This window comes from Etheostoma cragini, chromosome 21 (genome assembly GCF_013103735.1).
Source record: "Etheostoma cragini isolate CJK2018 chromosome 21, CSU_Ecrag_1.0, whole genome shotgun sequence".
Taxonomy (NCBI): Eukaryota; Metazoa; Chordata; class Actinopteri; order Perciformes; family Percidae; genus Etheostoma; species Etheostoma cragini.
In genome coordinates, this window is record NC_048427.1 from 19285778 (window position 1) to 19301082 (window position 15305).

The 15305-nt window shown below is 42.3% G+C and overlaps 2 protein-coding genes across 2 annotated transcripts; one reads left to right on the plus strand and one right to left on the minus strand.

Annotated features, from left to right (window-relative positions):
- Positions 1-204: 204 nt before the first annotated feature.
- On the minus strand, positions 205-5408 carry trim65 (tripartite motif containing 65). The gene is made up of 8 exons (XM_034861344.1): positions 5235-5408; positions 4371-4819; positions 4120-4215; positions 3098-3328; positions 2710-2878; positions 2526-2615; positions 1732-1949; positions 205-974 (listed from the first exon to the last, which is right to left on the minus strand). The coding sequence occupies exons 2-8, from the start codon at positions 4815-4817 to the stop codon at positions 666-668; spliced, it is 1560 nt and encodes a 519-aa protein (XP_034717235.1). The 5' UTR covers positions 4818-4819; positions 5235-5408; the 3' UTR covers positions 205-665.
- Positions 5409-5770: 362 nt separating this feature from the next.
- mrpl38 (mitochondrial ribosomal protein L38) lies at positions 5771-11586 on the plus strand. The gene is made up of 9 exons (XM_034861371.1): positions 5771-6037; positions 6442-6630; positions 6742-6873; positions 9288-9490; positions 9705-9777; positions 9908-9953; positions 10663-10821; positions 11073-11209; positions 11344-11586. The coding sequence occupies exons 1-9, from the start codon at positions 5953-5955 to the stop codon at positions 11478-11480; spliced, it is 1161 nt and encodes a 386-aa protein (XP_034717262.1). The 5' UTR covers positions 5771-5952; the 3' UTR covers positions 11481-11586.
- The last annotated feature ends 3719 nt before the right edge of the window (positions 11587-15305 follow it).

Below are 15305 nucleotides of genomic sequence, written 5' to 3' on the forward strand. Positions count from 1 at the left end.
CCCCCCCCCCCCCCCCCCCCCTGCTCAACGACACTGGAAGCTCTTCATTCCCATCCTCTCCTTCAGTGCTCGCCAGCGGTTGAAAGCCAACCCCCGATTCCTTCTCCTTTGGGAACAAGCTTTACCCACTTGACGTTTCGCCTCGGTATGTTTTTTTATGCGCCGTGTCTGCCATTTGTAGCTTGCTTACAATCTCGTTTTTAATAGAGTCCATCACTGTGGCTGGGGGCTACACACCCAGTGCCCGAAGGCCGACGCCCACAAACACCCCTGGTTACACCGCGAAATTAAAAGAAAGAGTGGGCAGGGTCTTCTACAGAGCACGCCACACGCTTCGGGCGGCTCCCTAAGTCATGATTAAAAGGAGTTCTTTTTGTACGAGCCTATGCATTGGTTTTTCAAGAAAATCCTACTCATTCTGCCTTTAAAATAGAACCCTAACGCCCTTTAGAACCAGGGTTTGTGACCCTTTAGCGTTCTTGTCATGTGGTTATGTGGATAAGTCTAAGACAGGTGGGCGGTTTTGGGAAGGAAGGTCCATCACAGCCAATGTTTTCTGCTTAAAACGATGTAGGAAGGCAGTCAAAGAGATTTAAAAAACCCTCCTGAATGTTTAAGGGGGATTCTTACTATAGAGCTCTCTTCCCTTTTCTTTCTGAGTCAGCTCATGTGGAGCAGAGGGTGATGCTGACCCCCTCTCCTATCCAGCAGGCGGGGAACAGCTCCTGGCTGAAGGCACAGTGGAAGGCGTAGAGCCTGGTCTGCCCATCCCCGTAGTAGGTGAGTGTCCCGGCCTCGTAGTCCAGCAGCATGCCGATGCGGCTGTGCTGGGAGTGGCCGACCACCGTCTCCCGTCGGCCGTTGTGCCAGGCGCTGATCTGATGCTCGTCCAGTTGCAGGCTCCAGGACAGTTCGTTCATACCCACCATGCACCTTTTGCCCTTCTCCTTCCTGGGGATGGTCTCGTAGGTTACCTGATAAGAGACGAGGGAGAGGATGTCAGTATATTACCTACAGTGGATGCGCCCAGTTTGGAGAGACACACAGCAGTGCCCTGCGATCAAAGGGGCCGGATTGGAATGCCAATCTCACAGTTGAATCGTCGCAGAGGCATTATGAAATGTGGCTCATGCTATTTTGGCTATAAAGGGGTACTTAATGCCTGATTATACTTAGAAATACCTGTTTTCTCCCAATAAGTTAAAATACAGCCTATTATGATATACATCTCAACATAAAAATGTGCATAGAAAGAAGCTTTTATTACATCTTTTAAAAGTGTGTGAATACATCCAACCGCCCCATGACAGATTCAAGTTTAACGTGATCTGATCACATCATCTGTGACCAATAGAGGAGAACTTGGTGGCAGGGATTTGAATCTTTAACTGAAAATGTGTGGGAATATGTTGACGTTATAACCTCCGGTGGATTTCTGAGGACTACGGTTACCTGGTCCTCAGATCTCGGCAGGGTAAATCCAGACAGCTAGCTAGACTATCTGTCCAATCGGAGTTTTCTGAAAACAAGTTCTTTCCCAAGACTATTTTGCAGCAGCACCGTGGCTTTTCCTGGTGCTAAGCACCGGACAAGATGAGGAAGGTTCTGGCGGAGCGAGTTACTTTCAAATGCTGCGTTAAGATTGTGATTCCTGTTCAACTTGGCCTGGCTAATTTTTCTGAATAACTCTCAAAACAGCAGTGTCCAAACACAGCATGCATGGTTGCGTACCCCGAGGTAGGCCCAGGGCTTGGACACCTCCAGCTCCCAGTAGTGCTGTCCATTTTTGAAGCCCTGAAAGCAGAGCACCTGCCAGGTGTGATCGAAGCGCGCTTCATGGGCTGGAACGGGGCGGGGCCCGGTGGTCAGGTGCTCTGCCCTCCGGTTCTCCTGGGACAGACACAGGTGCCCGTTGGCCGTGCGAGGGTCAAAGGTCAGAGAGCATCGGTCTGTAATGAGAACAAAAGGAATTAGACAGATTGAAGCAGCAACAGATATTTGATCAAATCATTCTATGGTTGACTCGACTCGACTCTACTAGTCTTTTTTGGTTTTCCATTTCAAAAAAAGGTCCCTGGTACCTGCTAACAGGTACTTTTATTAGTTCCACCTCAGTCGAGTTTCCAAGCGAGCTGAGGCGTTACCAAACGGTGACGGGAAAATCTGCAGACCACTGATTGGTCGGGGAGAATGTCACTAATCACTGCGTCATCATTGCTGGTGACAGACGGTGGGGCGTCCTGAACAAACCCCCCGTGTTAAAGGTGGGTACGTTTTTTTTTTTGTTGCTGCCTCGAGCTTCTTTTGAAACTAACTGTGTCTTCTGGCAACAGCCACATGCAGAGAATGAAAACGCCTGCTCTGAGGACCAGCCACGCCCCCCTTACGCATGAGGCGGTACTAATCTGTTATGGAAAAAGGAGGACGGGGCACCGCAGCCGAGTCGAGTCGAGCAGGTACCATGAGAGGAAACCAGACAACCAGGTACATTCTCAAAGCTGTCTTAAATTTTAGATAGGACTCACAAGCGCTGAGGCCGTCCTTCCCACCGGGGTGGCACGGAGCAGCTGGACTGGGAACCACGGCTAGGATCGGCCTCTTATCTTGAGGAGAACCTGGAGGCCAATGACAGGCTTAATAACACAGATCGGGGAACACACCGCTGCCAATTCTAGCTATTCACTACAGAGGGAACATCATTCATCTTACCATCTTTGTCCGGACCCACAACGGTGCTCACGGCTTTCTCTAGGTCCTCAGACACCAGCTTGGAGACTCGGGAAAGGACATCTGTGACACCGTTTAATCGCTCTTGAAGGTTTGGCGTTACATCCGTGGGAATCTCTTTGAAATAGGGGACCTCTAGGACCATTGATTCCTGTGAGGAGACATGCATTTCAAAGGAGACCTTGATGATTTGGCGGCTGATGAGATTTCCCCCTTTACCTCGCACGAAAGCCGGATTCTGGCGATATCATGCGATCCCGGGAGAATGGCGTGATAACATATCACACAAAAGTCCATCTAGTTGTATTGTTACATTACAGTGTTTCCATTTAAGCCAAATGTATGACAATTTAAAGGCAGAAGTACGAACCTTGATGAGCTCTGTGTCAGAGAGCTTAAGTACAGCTGCTATCACTTCCCGGCTCTCTTGGAGTTTCTGGGCGCGCTTCTTAAGTTCAGCTAGCCGTGCCTCCGCCTCAGTGATGGCCGCTTCTTTCTGCTCCTCTGTGAAGAGCTCTGTAGCCTCCTGCTTCTCCGCCAGTATTTTAATCAGGGTGGAGAACTTGGCATTGACCCAGGTGGAAGTCTGCTGAAGAGTCACCTGTTAATAAAAAGATGTTGAGTCATATGCCTACATTGAGGATTTGGGGTAAATGTTTAATGGTGTCCCGTCCTAAATCTTTGACCCCTTGACTGACTTTTTATTTATCTGTAATAATATCAAGCATCAGCTGCAGCTTTGTCCTTTAAGACCTGAACATTTCTTTTTTAATTTACAAGTCTTGTGGGTGTGCAAGCATAATAATCAATTGCCTGATTTCCGTAAAAAATGGTCTGTAAGTGTGTAAATTGTGTTTGATCACATAGAAACATATTAAGAGTTAAAGTGCTAATGTTATGCTCATTTTCAGGTTCATAATTGTATTTGGAGGTTATATCAGATCAGTTTCATTTTCAAAATACCCCATATTTTTGTTGTACTACACATTGCTGCAGCTCCTCTCACCCTGTGTGTTGAGCTCTCTGTTTTAGCTACAGAGTGAGACATCGCACTTCTGTTCCATCTTTGTTGGGAGTTGCACAAGCGCATTAAGTAGAATTAAAGTATGAGGGCGTGCCATGCTAGCAAGGCGCTTATTATAATGTGTGTCACAAAGTCAACCTATAACATGCACAAAAAAGATATACAACATAATAAAGGAAAGGGAAAAAAGCCAAAAAGAGTCATATGAGCACATCAACACAATTTCATTTGCACTCAAATATGGCAACATGGCTTTGAGTTAAGTCCCCTTTTTGACAGTTTGGGACAACTTTTTGGTTTGTTTGTTTGAAGCATAGTGAAGCCTTTAACCTACTTTCACAGAGGGAAAGCTTAAATTGGGGGTTTACCTTCGCGTGATTGATGTTTTCGGCCAGGTCATTTATACTTTTCAGCGTCTCTTCCGTGAGTTTCCCCACCTCCTTTATCTTCCTTTCCAGCAGCAGCTGTAAAGAATACAACTCAAATTGAGACAGTGCACTTAACACGATCACAATCGCAGTCCCCTTCGTTTCTGGAGTAAAGTGGACAGTGTCATAACTGGGATAACTCCATGTTACAATACCAGCTGAGCAAATGGGGGGGGCATGCAGTACTATACCTCTTGGTTTTCCCTTTCTGTCTCCAGCAACCCCTTCTCGTGGTCCACGCATTCAGAGATTGCACACTGGCAGCACACAGACATTTTGTCCTGCCTGCAGTAGTAAACCAGAGGCTTTTTATGGCGATCACAAAGCAGCAAGGCTCTCGCCCCTTCGCTTCCCCTCATAAGGGACTCTCTACAGGGGGGGCCGATGTTCACAGCCTCCGTCAAGACCGACAAGGACACATTACGCTTGAGAATGGGCCTGGTAGGAAACTTCTCATTGCACATTGGACACTGAGGTCCGATATCAGACTTGCTCTTGGTGTCCCAGTGAAGGTTGATGCAGTCTTGACAGAAGGTGTGACCGCAGGGGATGGTAACAGGGATCCGGAAACGGTCCAGGCATATGGCACAGTTCAGGTTGGAATTCTGAGAATCCATCTCTAAAGGAAGAGCAGACATCTCTGTGAATGATAAAAGGTTGGTAATAATGGGACATATTAATGTGTCATATATGTACACCATGTCAGTAATGTCAACTGAACTGCTTACAATCTTTGTTATTAAGATCTTAATATCACATTTTCAACCTTTTATATATAAACAGTTTCTCAGAAGGGCAGAAAAAAATCATTCATGGCCCCAATTTTTGGAATTGCCCAAATGGTAACAATGGCTTCCACACATTAACTTAATCAAGTAGAAGAAGAAAGCTAATAGCTAACGCTAGCCTAAAATCAAGTCAGTTCACGTTAGCTAGGACGTGTGGACAAATAATATTAGTCACGATATTAAAAGTCTGGTGATTAAACTGTAAATTAGCGCACACGTTTACCCTTTTACGCTCTATAAATAGCAAGACACAATATGAATTCTTACCACTTCAACAGATACATTCATGCACAGCATTTGTGTGAATATTGTCTGAAAATCGTCAGAAGCTTCCTTGATGACGGCAGACGCAAAAATGATGCCTTCATGTGCTGTTGGGAAAATAGACTAACACATGTAAAATGTCCAACCAGATCCAATGAAACGTTACTAACTTGTTATAGGCTATGCAATAATAATAAACCCATGGTTACATGCGGGGGTTCCTGTTACTCTCCTGTTGTTGTTATTACTGAAGTGTTACATTTGTGACAAATAACCCTATTCGCAGGACTAGTGTAACCTGGGAACCTCTGTCGTTAGTTATTTAAAACCTTCAATATTAGAAACGTTAATAGTCAAATAAAAATTCCCCCACAAATGACCCACCATCTTTAGCCAAACACAGAGGCTATTTTATAATATTAGTCTCTCGTGCGTATCGGCATATCCGTGATTTGGGTCGTATTGACAGCGTTGTCAATTATGTAGCTTCTGTTTGGTTTGAACCCAAACCAATAATTATAACGTTAGGCTTTATTTTGAAAGCTAAAACAAACAAAACGTTATATAATATATGTGACCGTTATCCTCTGTTATTTGACTACTTTAGTACTAAAGAAAGAAAAAAAAACTTCAAAGGTGCTAACAAAGGTCCACGAACTCGTTTTGCGAACTCTCGGCCACCGTATCTTCTGAAAAAAAGAAGGGGAAAAGTGATTTCAAGATGGCGCTGCGCGCTGTTTGCGCCGCTACCTTGCGAACTGGGACAGATTTAGGGGTCAATAATGCGAGGACATTTGTCACAACAGGTATTGTAACGACATTGTTAAATTATAATGTTTTTACATTTAGTAACTTCGTGCCCGGGGCTTTGTGTTGCATGTACGGTGTTTCAGGTTAGCTAGCTAGCTACATTAGTATGAAGCAGCCTCGTTACGTTCTCCCCTCTATGAGGAAAGACTTTTCGCAAAAGTCCATAGAAAAATGTGACTATTAATTGTGAACTTAGTAGTGCAGGGGTTGGCAGTAATAGTAATAGCAATATGTCAGCATTTCACATGCCCGGTTTATCATTGAGAAAAATAGCATATCCTATTTTGGGCATTAGCTAGTTCCCAGTATTGGTTTGAGAACACAAGGAGAACCAAACATGAATGGTGAAACAAGTGCTATGTAATTAACTATCTGTTTTGGGATGTTTTTCACACAACAGCATTCCTCTGCAGACGGATACCTCCTTTGGGTCCAATGCCAAATGAGGAGGTCGACGTTGAAAATCTGGAGTCATTAGAGAAGTATCGCAGCTACACTCGTTACTTCAAACAGGCGGAGGAAGCCAGGAACAAACCTGCATGGTGGAAGACCTACAGGGGCTACGTGGAAAAAGCTGACCCTGAGCATGGTGAGAAATAAAGGAGCAAGATGCATTTGAGAGGTGGAGACACGTCATGGCTAAATGATTGGTTAGGTGCACACTTTGAAGTGTTAGTGTGTGAATTAGGTGTTGTTACAGGTGCAGAGCGAGTGGACATCGGACTGCCATACTATCGCCCCAGCAGGACCAAAGAAGTGAAGGAGAGGAAGCAGGTGATGAAGGACAACAAGAAGAACGTTGAGCTGGAAAGGGCTGCACGTTTGCGCACTTGTAAGCTTACACACATCATAATAGAACTACTTAAAGGAACACGCCACCATTTTTTTTGAAATAGGGCTTATCCAATGTACTTTTTTGTCTCAGTGCATGTATTGTTTTAGTCTGGTGCTATCACCGGTGTTATGTGCCTTCTGGTTTTTCCACCAACTGGTGTCCGAGCCTGTCCAGATGCCGTGGAAACCTATCAACGGCTACCTGCGTCGACAGATTTGCCACTTATTCATGAACATTTTACTGGCCTTTGTATGTCGCACTCCAATATAAACTGTACTTAACTGAACTGACTATCTGAGCATCACATACTATTAGGATTTGAACCCTCCTCAGCAAAACTAACAACATACAAAACCACTTTGCCATCCACTACACTATCAATAATTACGTTAATTTTCAGGACATTACTTTATATTTTCTCGGTAGTAGGCCATGAATCATTGTTTATCCGAGTACTCCAAAAAAACAGATCACCTTAATTTAGGCTTAAAAACATTACTATATCGTGCAATATAGCCTTATGCTACACCTCTGCGCTATCTATGTGCAAAGGATTTGTCATAAATGATACCAGACAGCACACAGATTCTGGGCCCTGGGCTGGAAAAGCATGATCTCAAGGCTCTCAAACTGATACAATAACAAGTTCCCTGTGTTTTATGAAAAGAGTCAGATGTAGGTTCAAATGCCAATAGCCTACAACGTTATGTTTAAGACCGAAGATAAGTATTGGAAACCCCTACCTACCATATAAAGTTCTGTTTTAGAAATTTAAAAATAGATTGCGTTCAACGTTTTGTATTGTTTTAGTTGTAGCCTATAGGGTATTGTGTCACCTAAGCTCCCGGATATCAGAAAATCCGTTTTGAAATTGGTGTAAGATGAAAGGTGAACGTTGTTTTCAACACTCTACTAAGATTGCACCGTTGCAAATTGTTTCAGACCAATTCAGATCAAGCACTGTGTTTTTACGGGATTGTAAGATAAATGAGGTTGGAATACTGTGTGTGTGGACCTATTGTTTCACAATCTGTGTACTGTCTGGTATAATTTATGACAGATCCTTGCACATAGATAGCACAGAGGTGTAGCAGAAGGTTATAGTGCACAACATAGTTATGTTTTTAAGCCTAAATCAAGGTCACCTGTTGTTTTGGAGTACTCAGATAAACAGTGATTCATGGCCTAATTCCGAGTAAATATAAAGTAATGTCCTGAAAATGTACGTGATTATTGATATTGTGGTGGATAGCGAAGCGGTTTTGTATGTTGTTAGTTTTGCTGAGGAGTGTTCAAATCCAGCGCAACAAGGAGCGTTCTAATTTCTTATAGTAATTTCTTTTTTTTTTGACCGCGGTAAAATGTTGTAATGTAGTGCTCAGATATCCAGTTCAGTTCAGTACTGTTTATATTATATGCAAAGGCCACTAAAAAGTTTATGATTCAATTTTATTTATATAGCTCAAAATTACAACAACAGTTATCTCATATGAATAAGTAGCAAATCTGTTGACGCAGGTAGCCGTTGATAGGTTTACACGGCATCTGGACAGGCTCGGAAATCAGTAGTGGAAAAACCAGAAGGCACATAACACCGGCAGCACCGCCGCTAGTTAGCTTAGCGTAGTCAGTGGAATCCTATGCTGCCAGTTAGCATGTTGTGAGTAAAAGTCAGTGAACCAAAAAGCTACAATCACCTAATTACTTCTTGTTGCCTGCTTATTCACATTGAGTACAAATAGCTATGCGGATTAATACTAAACAATTTCCTAGGCAGATATTTCACTGTCCCAAGCCAGTACAAGTAAATTACAACACCAAAAATACAACAAAAATACAAATACATTTACATATACATACAATACAAAAAAAGTTTATTGATTTAACTAGTTTTTTTTTTTTAAGTAAGTGGTGTACTATCACTAGAAGGAGCCACTACCTTATTTAATTATTAAATTAATAAATATGTTTGTTGTACTGTTTCTCTTTTTGGTGTTGTAATTTGTAGACGTCCCTAAGCACTCGTCTTACTGCTAGTAGCACTAGCAGCACAGAGCAGAAGCCAGCAGAAAAGTGTTATTTAAACAGACTTCTGGTATACTCACAAACTTTCCAATCAATTGTTTTATGAGTACATAATGTATTTGTACTACTGTAGAAGTTTGATATAATTCCGAGCAGTATTAGTGGGGCAATTTACGAGATACACACTTGGTTCCAGTAGCGTCTGCACTAAGCTAACCAGCTGATTACGCTAACTTGTAAAATGTTTGACTCAGGGAAAAAAAGCTTCTGGGTCGGGTCGAGGTCGGGATGCATAGGACCCTAGGGTGAAATTACTCCGAACCAGCTTTTTGATAAGTGAATGCATTTATAAAACACAAAATAAAATGTTCTCTTTATCTCATCAGTTAAGATCCCTCTGGATAAAGTGCAGGAAACCTGGGCGAAGAGCAGCGGTCCATTTCACATAAAGAGACTTGCAGACCACTACGGAGTCTTCAGAGATCTCTTTCCCATGGCATATTTTCTACCTCAAGTCTCGCTCCGCATAGGCTATGGCCAGGACAACAATGGTCAAGTGCATTATGGGAATCGGCTGACTCCAACAATAGTATGTAAACGTACTGGAAGTTTATTGTGTCCTTCATATGCCTATAATTGATATTCTAAGGGCTAGCTAGTTATTTTTTTCATTCTGCCTCTTTGAACACATCTTTCCCTCATTGCATTCTGATGTGTATTTCATTTTATTCACTTTTCTGCTCTGTACCCACCTTTTCTCTGACTGTATTCTTTGCCTTGTCTTTGCTGTACTTTGTCCCTAGGCAGCGTCTGTCCCTCAAATCAGCTTTGATGCCGAAGAGGGCTCCCTGTGGACCCTTCTGCTCACCTGTCCAGGTCAGCATCGGCTATCACACGAGGCCACTAGATTGTAATATGCAACTGTCTATGGTGCCTTTTAGAAATTCAACACTAATGAATTCTCAGCATTTACGGACAATCTTATATCATTTATTGCCTTTTTCAGATGAACATCTTCTGGATAATGAGGCAGAATACATCCACTGGCTAGTGTGAGTACTGCAAGTCAAGTCAAATGTGCATTTATGAAAGGTCTATCTTGCGAGGTTACCTCCCCTTTCTCTGCTTTGGCCGTCTAGAGAATTTCACCCACCCATGAGAGGCTTCAAACGAGCCCCTCTCCTCTTCAAAAGAAATGTCACATACTAAGGAAAGCTCTTTGTTGGACTGGCGCTAGTGGCTGTAATTTGCACTAAGGTTGAATATTGGGAAAGAGACTTCAGATATGTTATTAGGGGACCGCTAAGGTCTATATAAAAGCATCCAAAAAGCACCATGTCATGGGACCTTTAATGAATCCCAGTTAAAAACAACACAGATTTACCAAAATACCATTAAATAATTAATGACAAACATAAATTACAGTCACATTCATCTGCTGAAGATGGAAAGTTTCTCTGTGCTCACCATACATCTGAGTTTATCAAGTGGATGTACAAGCAGGATTTGGTGACATCACAACTAGTTTGGGGCCTATCATGGTCCAGTGTGATGTGAAAATGGGAAACCTCCGGTGTACATACACCAATGGACGGATCAGCTATGTAGGAGACATCTTGTGTCCAGCGGTTCAACTTTTAATCAACAGCAATTGTGTATTCATGACTTTTGATTTTTTTTTTTTTTACTGAGTTAGAAAGAGTAAAAGTAATTTGCAATATTTTTAACAACTATTAACCTTGAATGACCGTGTTTCTGTAGAGGGAACATACCAGGCGGAGCCGTGCAAGCCGGAGAGGAGCTGTGTCACTACCTGTCCCCCTTCCCTGCCAGAGGAACAGGCTTCCACCGCTACATTTATGTCCTCTTCAAGCAGGAGGGACCCATCAACTTCCAGGAGGATGTCAGGCCGTCGCCATGGTGAGCAATACACTCAATGCACAGGACAGGAAGCTAATGCTCTTTAGCATCATTTGTTTAATATGAAATATAGTCTTGCTTTGTTAGACCTTTCTCTACAGTGCTGTGGAGTAAGGTCTGGCTACACCACAGATGCATTCTGGGATAGGATAAAAGAAGGTTCTGGGTTGTTTGCATTTATTTAAACCAGTCGCAATGGTGCTATGCTCCGGATGCTATGCTCTAAGCTTACGTTGGCTCTTCTCCCTTAGCCATTCTCTGGTGGATCGTTCATTTAAGACGATGGAATTCTACAGAAAGCACCAAGACAACATGACACCTGCAGGCTTGGCCTTCTTCCAGTGCCAGTGGGACGAATCTGTCACCGACACCTTTCACACCACACTCGGTGAGTCACGCTCACAAACAGCGCAAGTTTGGTCTTGTCACATTTTCCCCAGGCTTCCTGGATTTTTAGGACATTAGGTTAACATAGCAGTTGCTTGTCTAATAAAGTCTGCCTGTTGAATCTTCTCCATGCAGACATGAGGGAGCCAGTGTTTGAGTTCATCCGGCCTCCAGTGTACCACCCTCCACAGGTCAAATACCCTCATCGACAGCCCCTACGCTACCTGGACAGATACAGAGATGGAAAGGAGCACACGTATGGAATATATTGATTAGGAGACAAACACTCACAAAGCTGCGAAAACACATTACCTTGCAAATGATTCATCATGTTTGGCATATTTATGTTAGAAAAATAAAACCTTTTTTTCAACTATGCTGAAATTGTACTGTGTTTATATCTGCCGAGGAGGATACGTTTTTTTGGGCCCTGATGGAGCATATTTTTGGTTTAATTGGTTAGAAACGGAAAGCAGGATTGTTTCAGTATTTGTTTTGAAACAATTTGATGGGGGGTTTGGATGAAAGATTTCAATTTTATTTTATTTATATAGCGCTAAATCACAACAACAATTATCTCTCTGCGCTTTCCAGAAAGCGCAGGTCTAGACCGTACTCTGTGATGTTATTTACAGAAACCCAACAGTTCCCACCAAGAGCAAGCACTAGGTGACAGAGGCAAGGAAAAACTTCCTATTAAGACTAGAAACCTCGAGCAGAACCATGGCTCAGGGTAGGCGGTCATGTGCATTGACTGGTTGAGGGGGGACACCAACCACAGATCCCGAGCCAGAAACACCTGCAGGAAGCAATAGGAGGAGAGCGGAGAGGACAATACTCCGGGAAAGGGAAGAAGTTAAGTTAGTAACATGCATGAATGGAATGAGGTTGCATAAAGATGGGGAGGAAGAGAGGTGCTAAGTGCATCATGGGAAGTCCCCCAGCAGTCTAGGCCTATAGCGGCGTAACTAAGGGATGGTTCAGGACTTTCCTGTACTTCACGGTGGTAGTAGTAGTTCATGTCTAAGCAGGGTGCTGCAGGGTGTCAAGTATGTTGCAATGAACACCTGCAACCAAGATCTTGATGCCATCCTAATCCAAGGTTATATGCTGAGTGAAAAGGAAACATAAGGACTCCGGGTTGTAAACTCCCCAGAACTAGGTTAGTAACAGGCATTTCTGGGACGGAATGCACACCAATGGAAAGGAAGAGGTGAGAGCAGCTCAGTGTGTGAAAGGAAGGAAATCCCGTGGCAGTCTGGAACGTGGTTTAGAAGTTGGTTGACTCCATGTAACACAGATGTGAAGCTGTTCTCAGAAATGGTAATGCAGCTAAATAACAGTCCAGTGATTAAAAGTAAAGCAAACTCTTAAGACATCTTTTAGTTCATACAGTAAGTAAGATTTGGAATTGAATGTGCAGATTTCCCAACGCATTGATATTATGGAATTAAAAGCATTCTAAGGAAGATTTTGAGCATTATTCACTTTTTTAAACCATTATTCTAAACAACTGTACGTGTGTCAGTCCCTCCAGCATTTCACAATTCACACAAATTCAACCAATCACCGTGACCCAATTTTGACCAATCAATGCAACTTTTCCACAAATTTGACCAATAACCGGAATCACCCTCGACTTCAACTTATCCCAGCTGGCCCACGTGCCAGACTTAGTCTCAGTATGTGACACATGGTGGATGCAAGAAAAACTGGAGATGAGACGTACACGATGACCTAAATTGACAACAGCTACGCTCAATATTGCAAGTGCAATGATATGTTAAAGTCCAACAAGTATTTTATAAAAAAACACAGGAATGTGTCCCAGGCCAGGAGAGGAATTAACTTAATCTTCAATCCTCCAGCCATTTTCATATTACAACATTTGCAGCATGTCGAGCCTTTTTGGTAAGGTCACTAGGAAAACAGCCGAGAGTATCTTTCTCCTCAAAAGTTTCCTTTTTTAATTTTTAAACATTAAAAAAACGATATTGCAACATACCAAAGACATTAGGGCCGCAAAATCCTGGAGGGATTGATGAGTGTTTGTTAATCTGCTCAAAAGTACAATATGACCTCAGGTGTGTGTACATGCACGTGTGCTGAAGAGCACAATGGGATATTGTGCAAGTCATTCCTACTTTGTGCTTTTCAATTTTCTGGAATTACCATTACATGAGGTAGTTTGCAGCTGCTGGGGAAAGTGTACGTGTTGGAGCTATTCATTATTTTGTTATATATATATAATAGTTATTTAATTTCAGTTTTCCTTCATGCAGCTACATACATTTGTTTATCATTAGTATTTTATTTGGGTTAGTTTTAGTGCTGTTGTTTTGAAGGTATCACGCAGCCTTAGCCACCAGGTGTGGTCTACAAATAGAGGTGAACAGGTATGTGGGAGTAGACACCGGGGAGGGCTGATGGTTTTTTACCAGAGCCTAGAGACGCCATTGATCCTTTACGTGAAATGTTTGTGTACCAAGAAATTGGAAGAATAAACCTCACAGAACGCCAGCTCTGCCTGGACAATGAAATGTTTTTATCTCTGCGTAAGATTCACTCTTTTTCGGTGCCTCAGTGGCTGTTGAACATTGAGTTTTTTGTTTGATTCAATCGGAAGACAATTCGCCACTACAGTATGTATGTAGGCATTTTAGAGTCTCTTGACCTATGCTTATCTGTAAATCGCAATGACTACCAGGACATAATTTACTGAAGACAAACTATGAATTAAATATTCAATGAAATACATTTTACTTGTGAAAAGCATTAAGAACCACCCACGTTATTTTTGGTTAATAGAAACTAATCTATGATAATGAACCTCAAAACAAGTCAAATTTGACACTAAGATAAAGGGAAAAACAAGTTTTAAACTGAAATATGCTCAAGCCCAGTGGTTAGTCCCCATTTTGCCATGCTGACTGTTCTAGATAATCTTCACAGCAACAGTGTTGATCCCAAAGTGATCACCTTTTAGTGCCCTTGTTTTAGTTTAGAGGTATGCATAAAAATCATCCTTAGAATTCCAAATGACACTCATTGTATGAACTGAAAAATATCTCAAGGGTTTCAAAGTCAGAGTACTTTAATTGGTCTCCCTAAGGAGAAATTTGTAACTTACTTTGCTGCAAGAGTTACAGACACAACGACAAGCGCAGGCTTAAAAACAATTAAAAGACAAATGTCCGGTCAACATGTGGGCTACTCCAGGGCCGGTGCAAATTGCAGATTTCTGATTTTTTAGTTAAAAGCCATACTTCAAAACAAAAAAAAAGAATTTCATTCATCCTTTTTTTATCCATCACAGTCACAGACATACATTAAAAAATCCCTAGTCGTACTTTCATCGCTGCTTATTAATGAGCTTAACTGCGAGAGGGACAAATGAGTGCGTACACTTTTTATATTTACACAAAGGAACCCTGTACCTCTTTCCTGAGTTCAACGGCTCAAAACGTGAGTTATCAGACCGAATGGTCTTGGCCTGCCTGATTGTTGCCTGTTCAAAAAGGTGCAGGAGTTTCCATCATTTTGCCTGCCGTCTCAACCACATTAAAAATCTGGGTTTTACGTTTTACTGTCAACTTCCCAAACCAGCTGGTAATACCATACCGAAGGATTGACTCTATTGTTGCTCTGTAGAAAATGTTTTACGGAGCCCAAACACTCTAAGCCTGCGCAAAAAGTGGAGACACTGATGAGTTCTGGCACAGACATTTATTACACCAGACACGTGTGCACCAACTCAGGTCATTGTCAATATACACTCCTAGATAGCACCACATCTTCAACATTATGGATATGAATTTTAACCCTGGGTAATGATGGCGGTCTGACACTGAAGCTTCGATATGTGCTTCAAACCATTACCCCTCATTTATCAAATGCACAAAATCCCCAAAATGTAAAAGTTTTCTCCACTTATAATCTTTGATTACACAACTTCACACAAATTTTATTGACTTTCATTCTTGTAAAAAACACAACTTCTTGGACTTTCTTTACAATTTAGTCTATAATTGTCCCTTGCTTCCAAATTCCCATTTTTCATGGGCTGAATCTCAACTAGCACTGACTCTGTGCAGAGA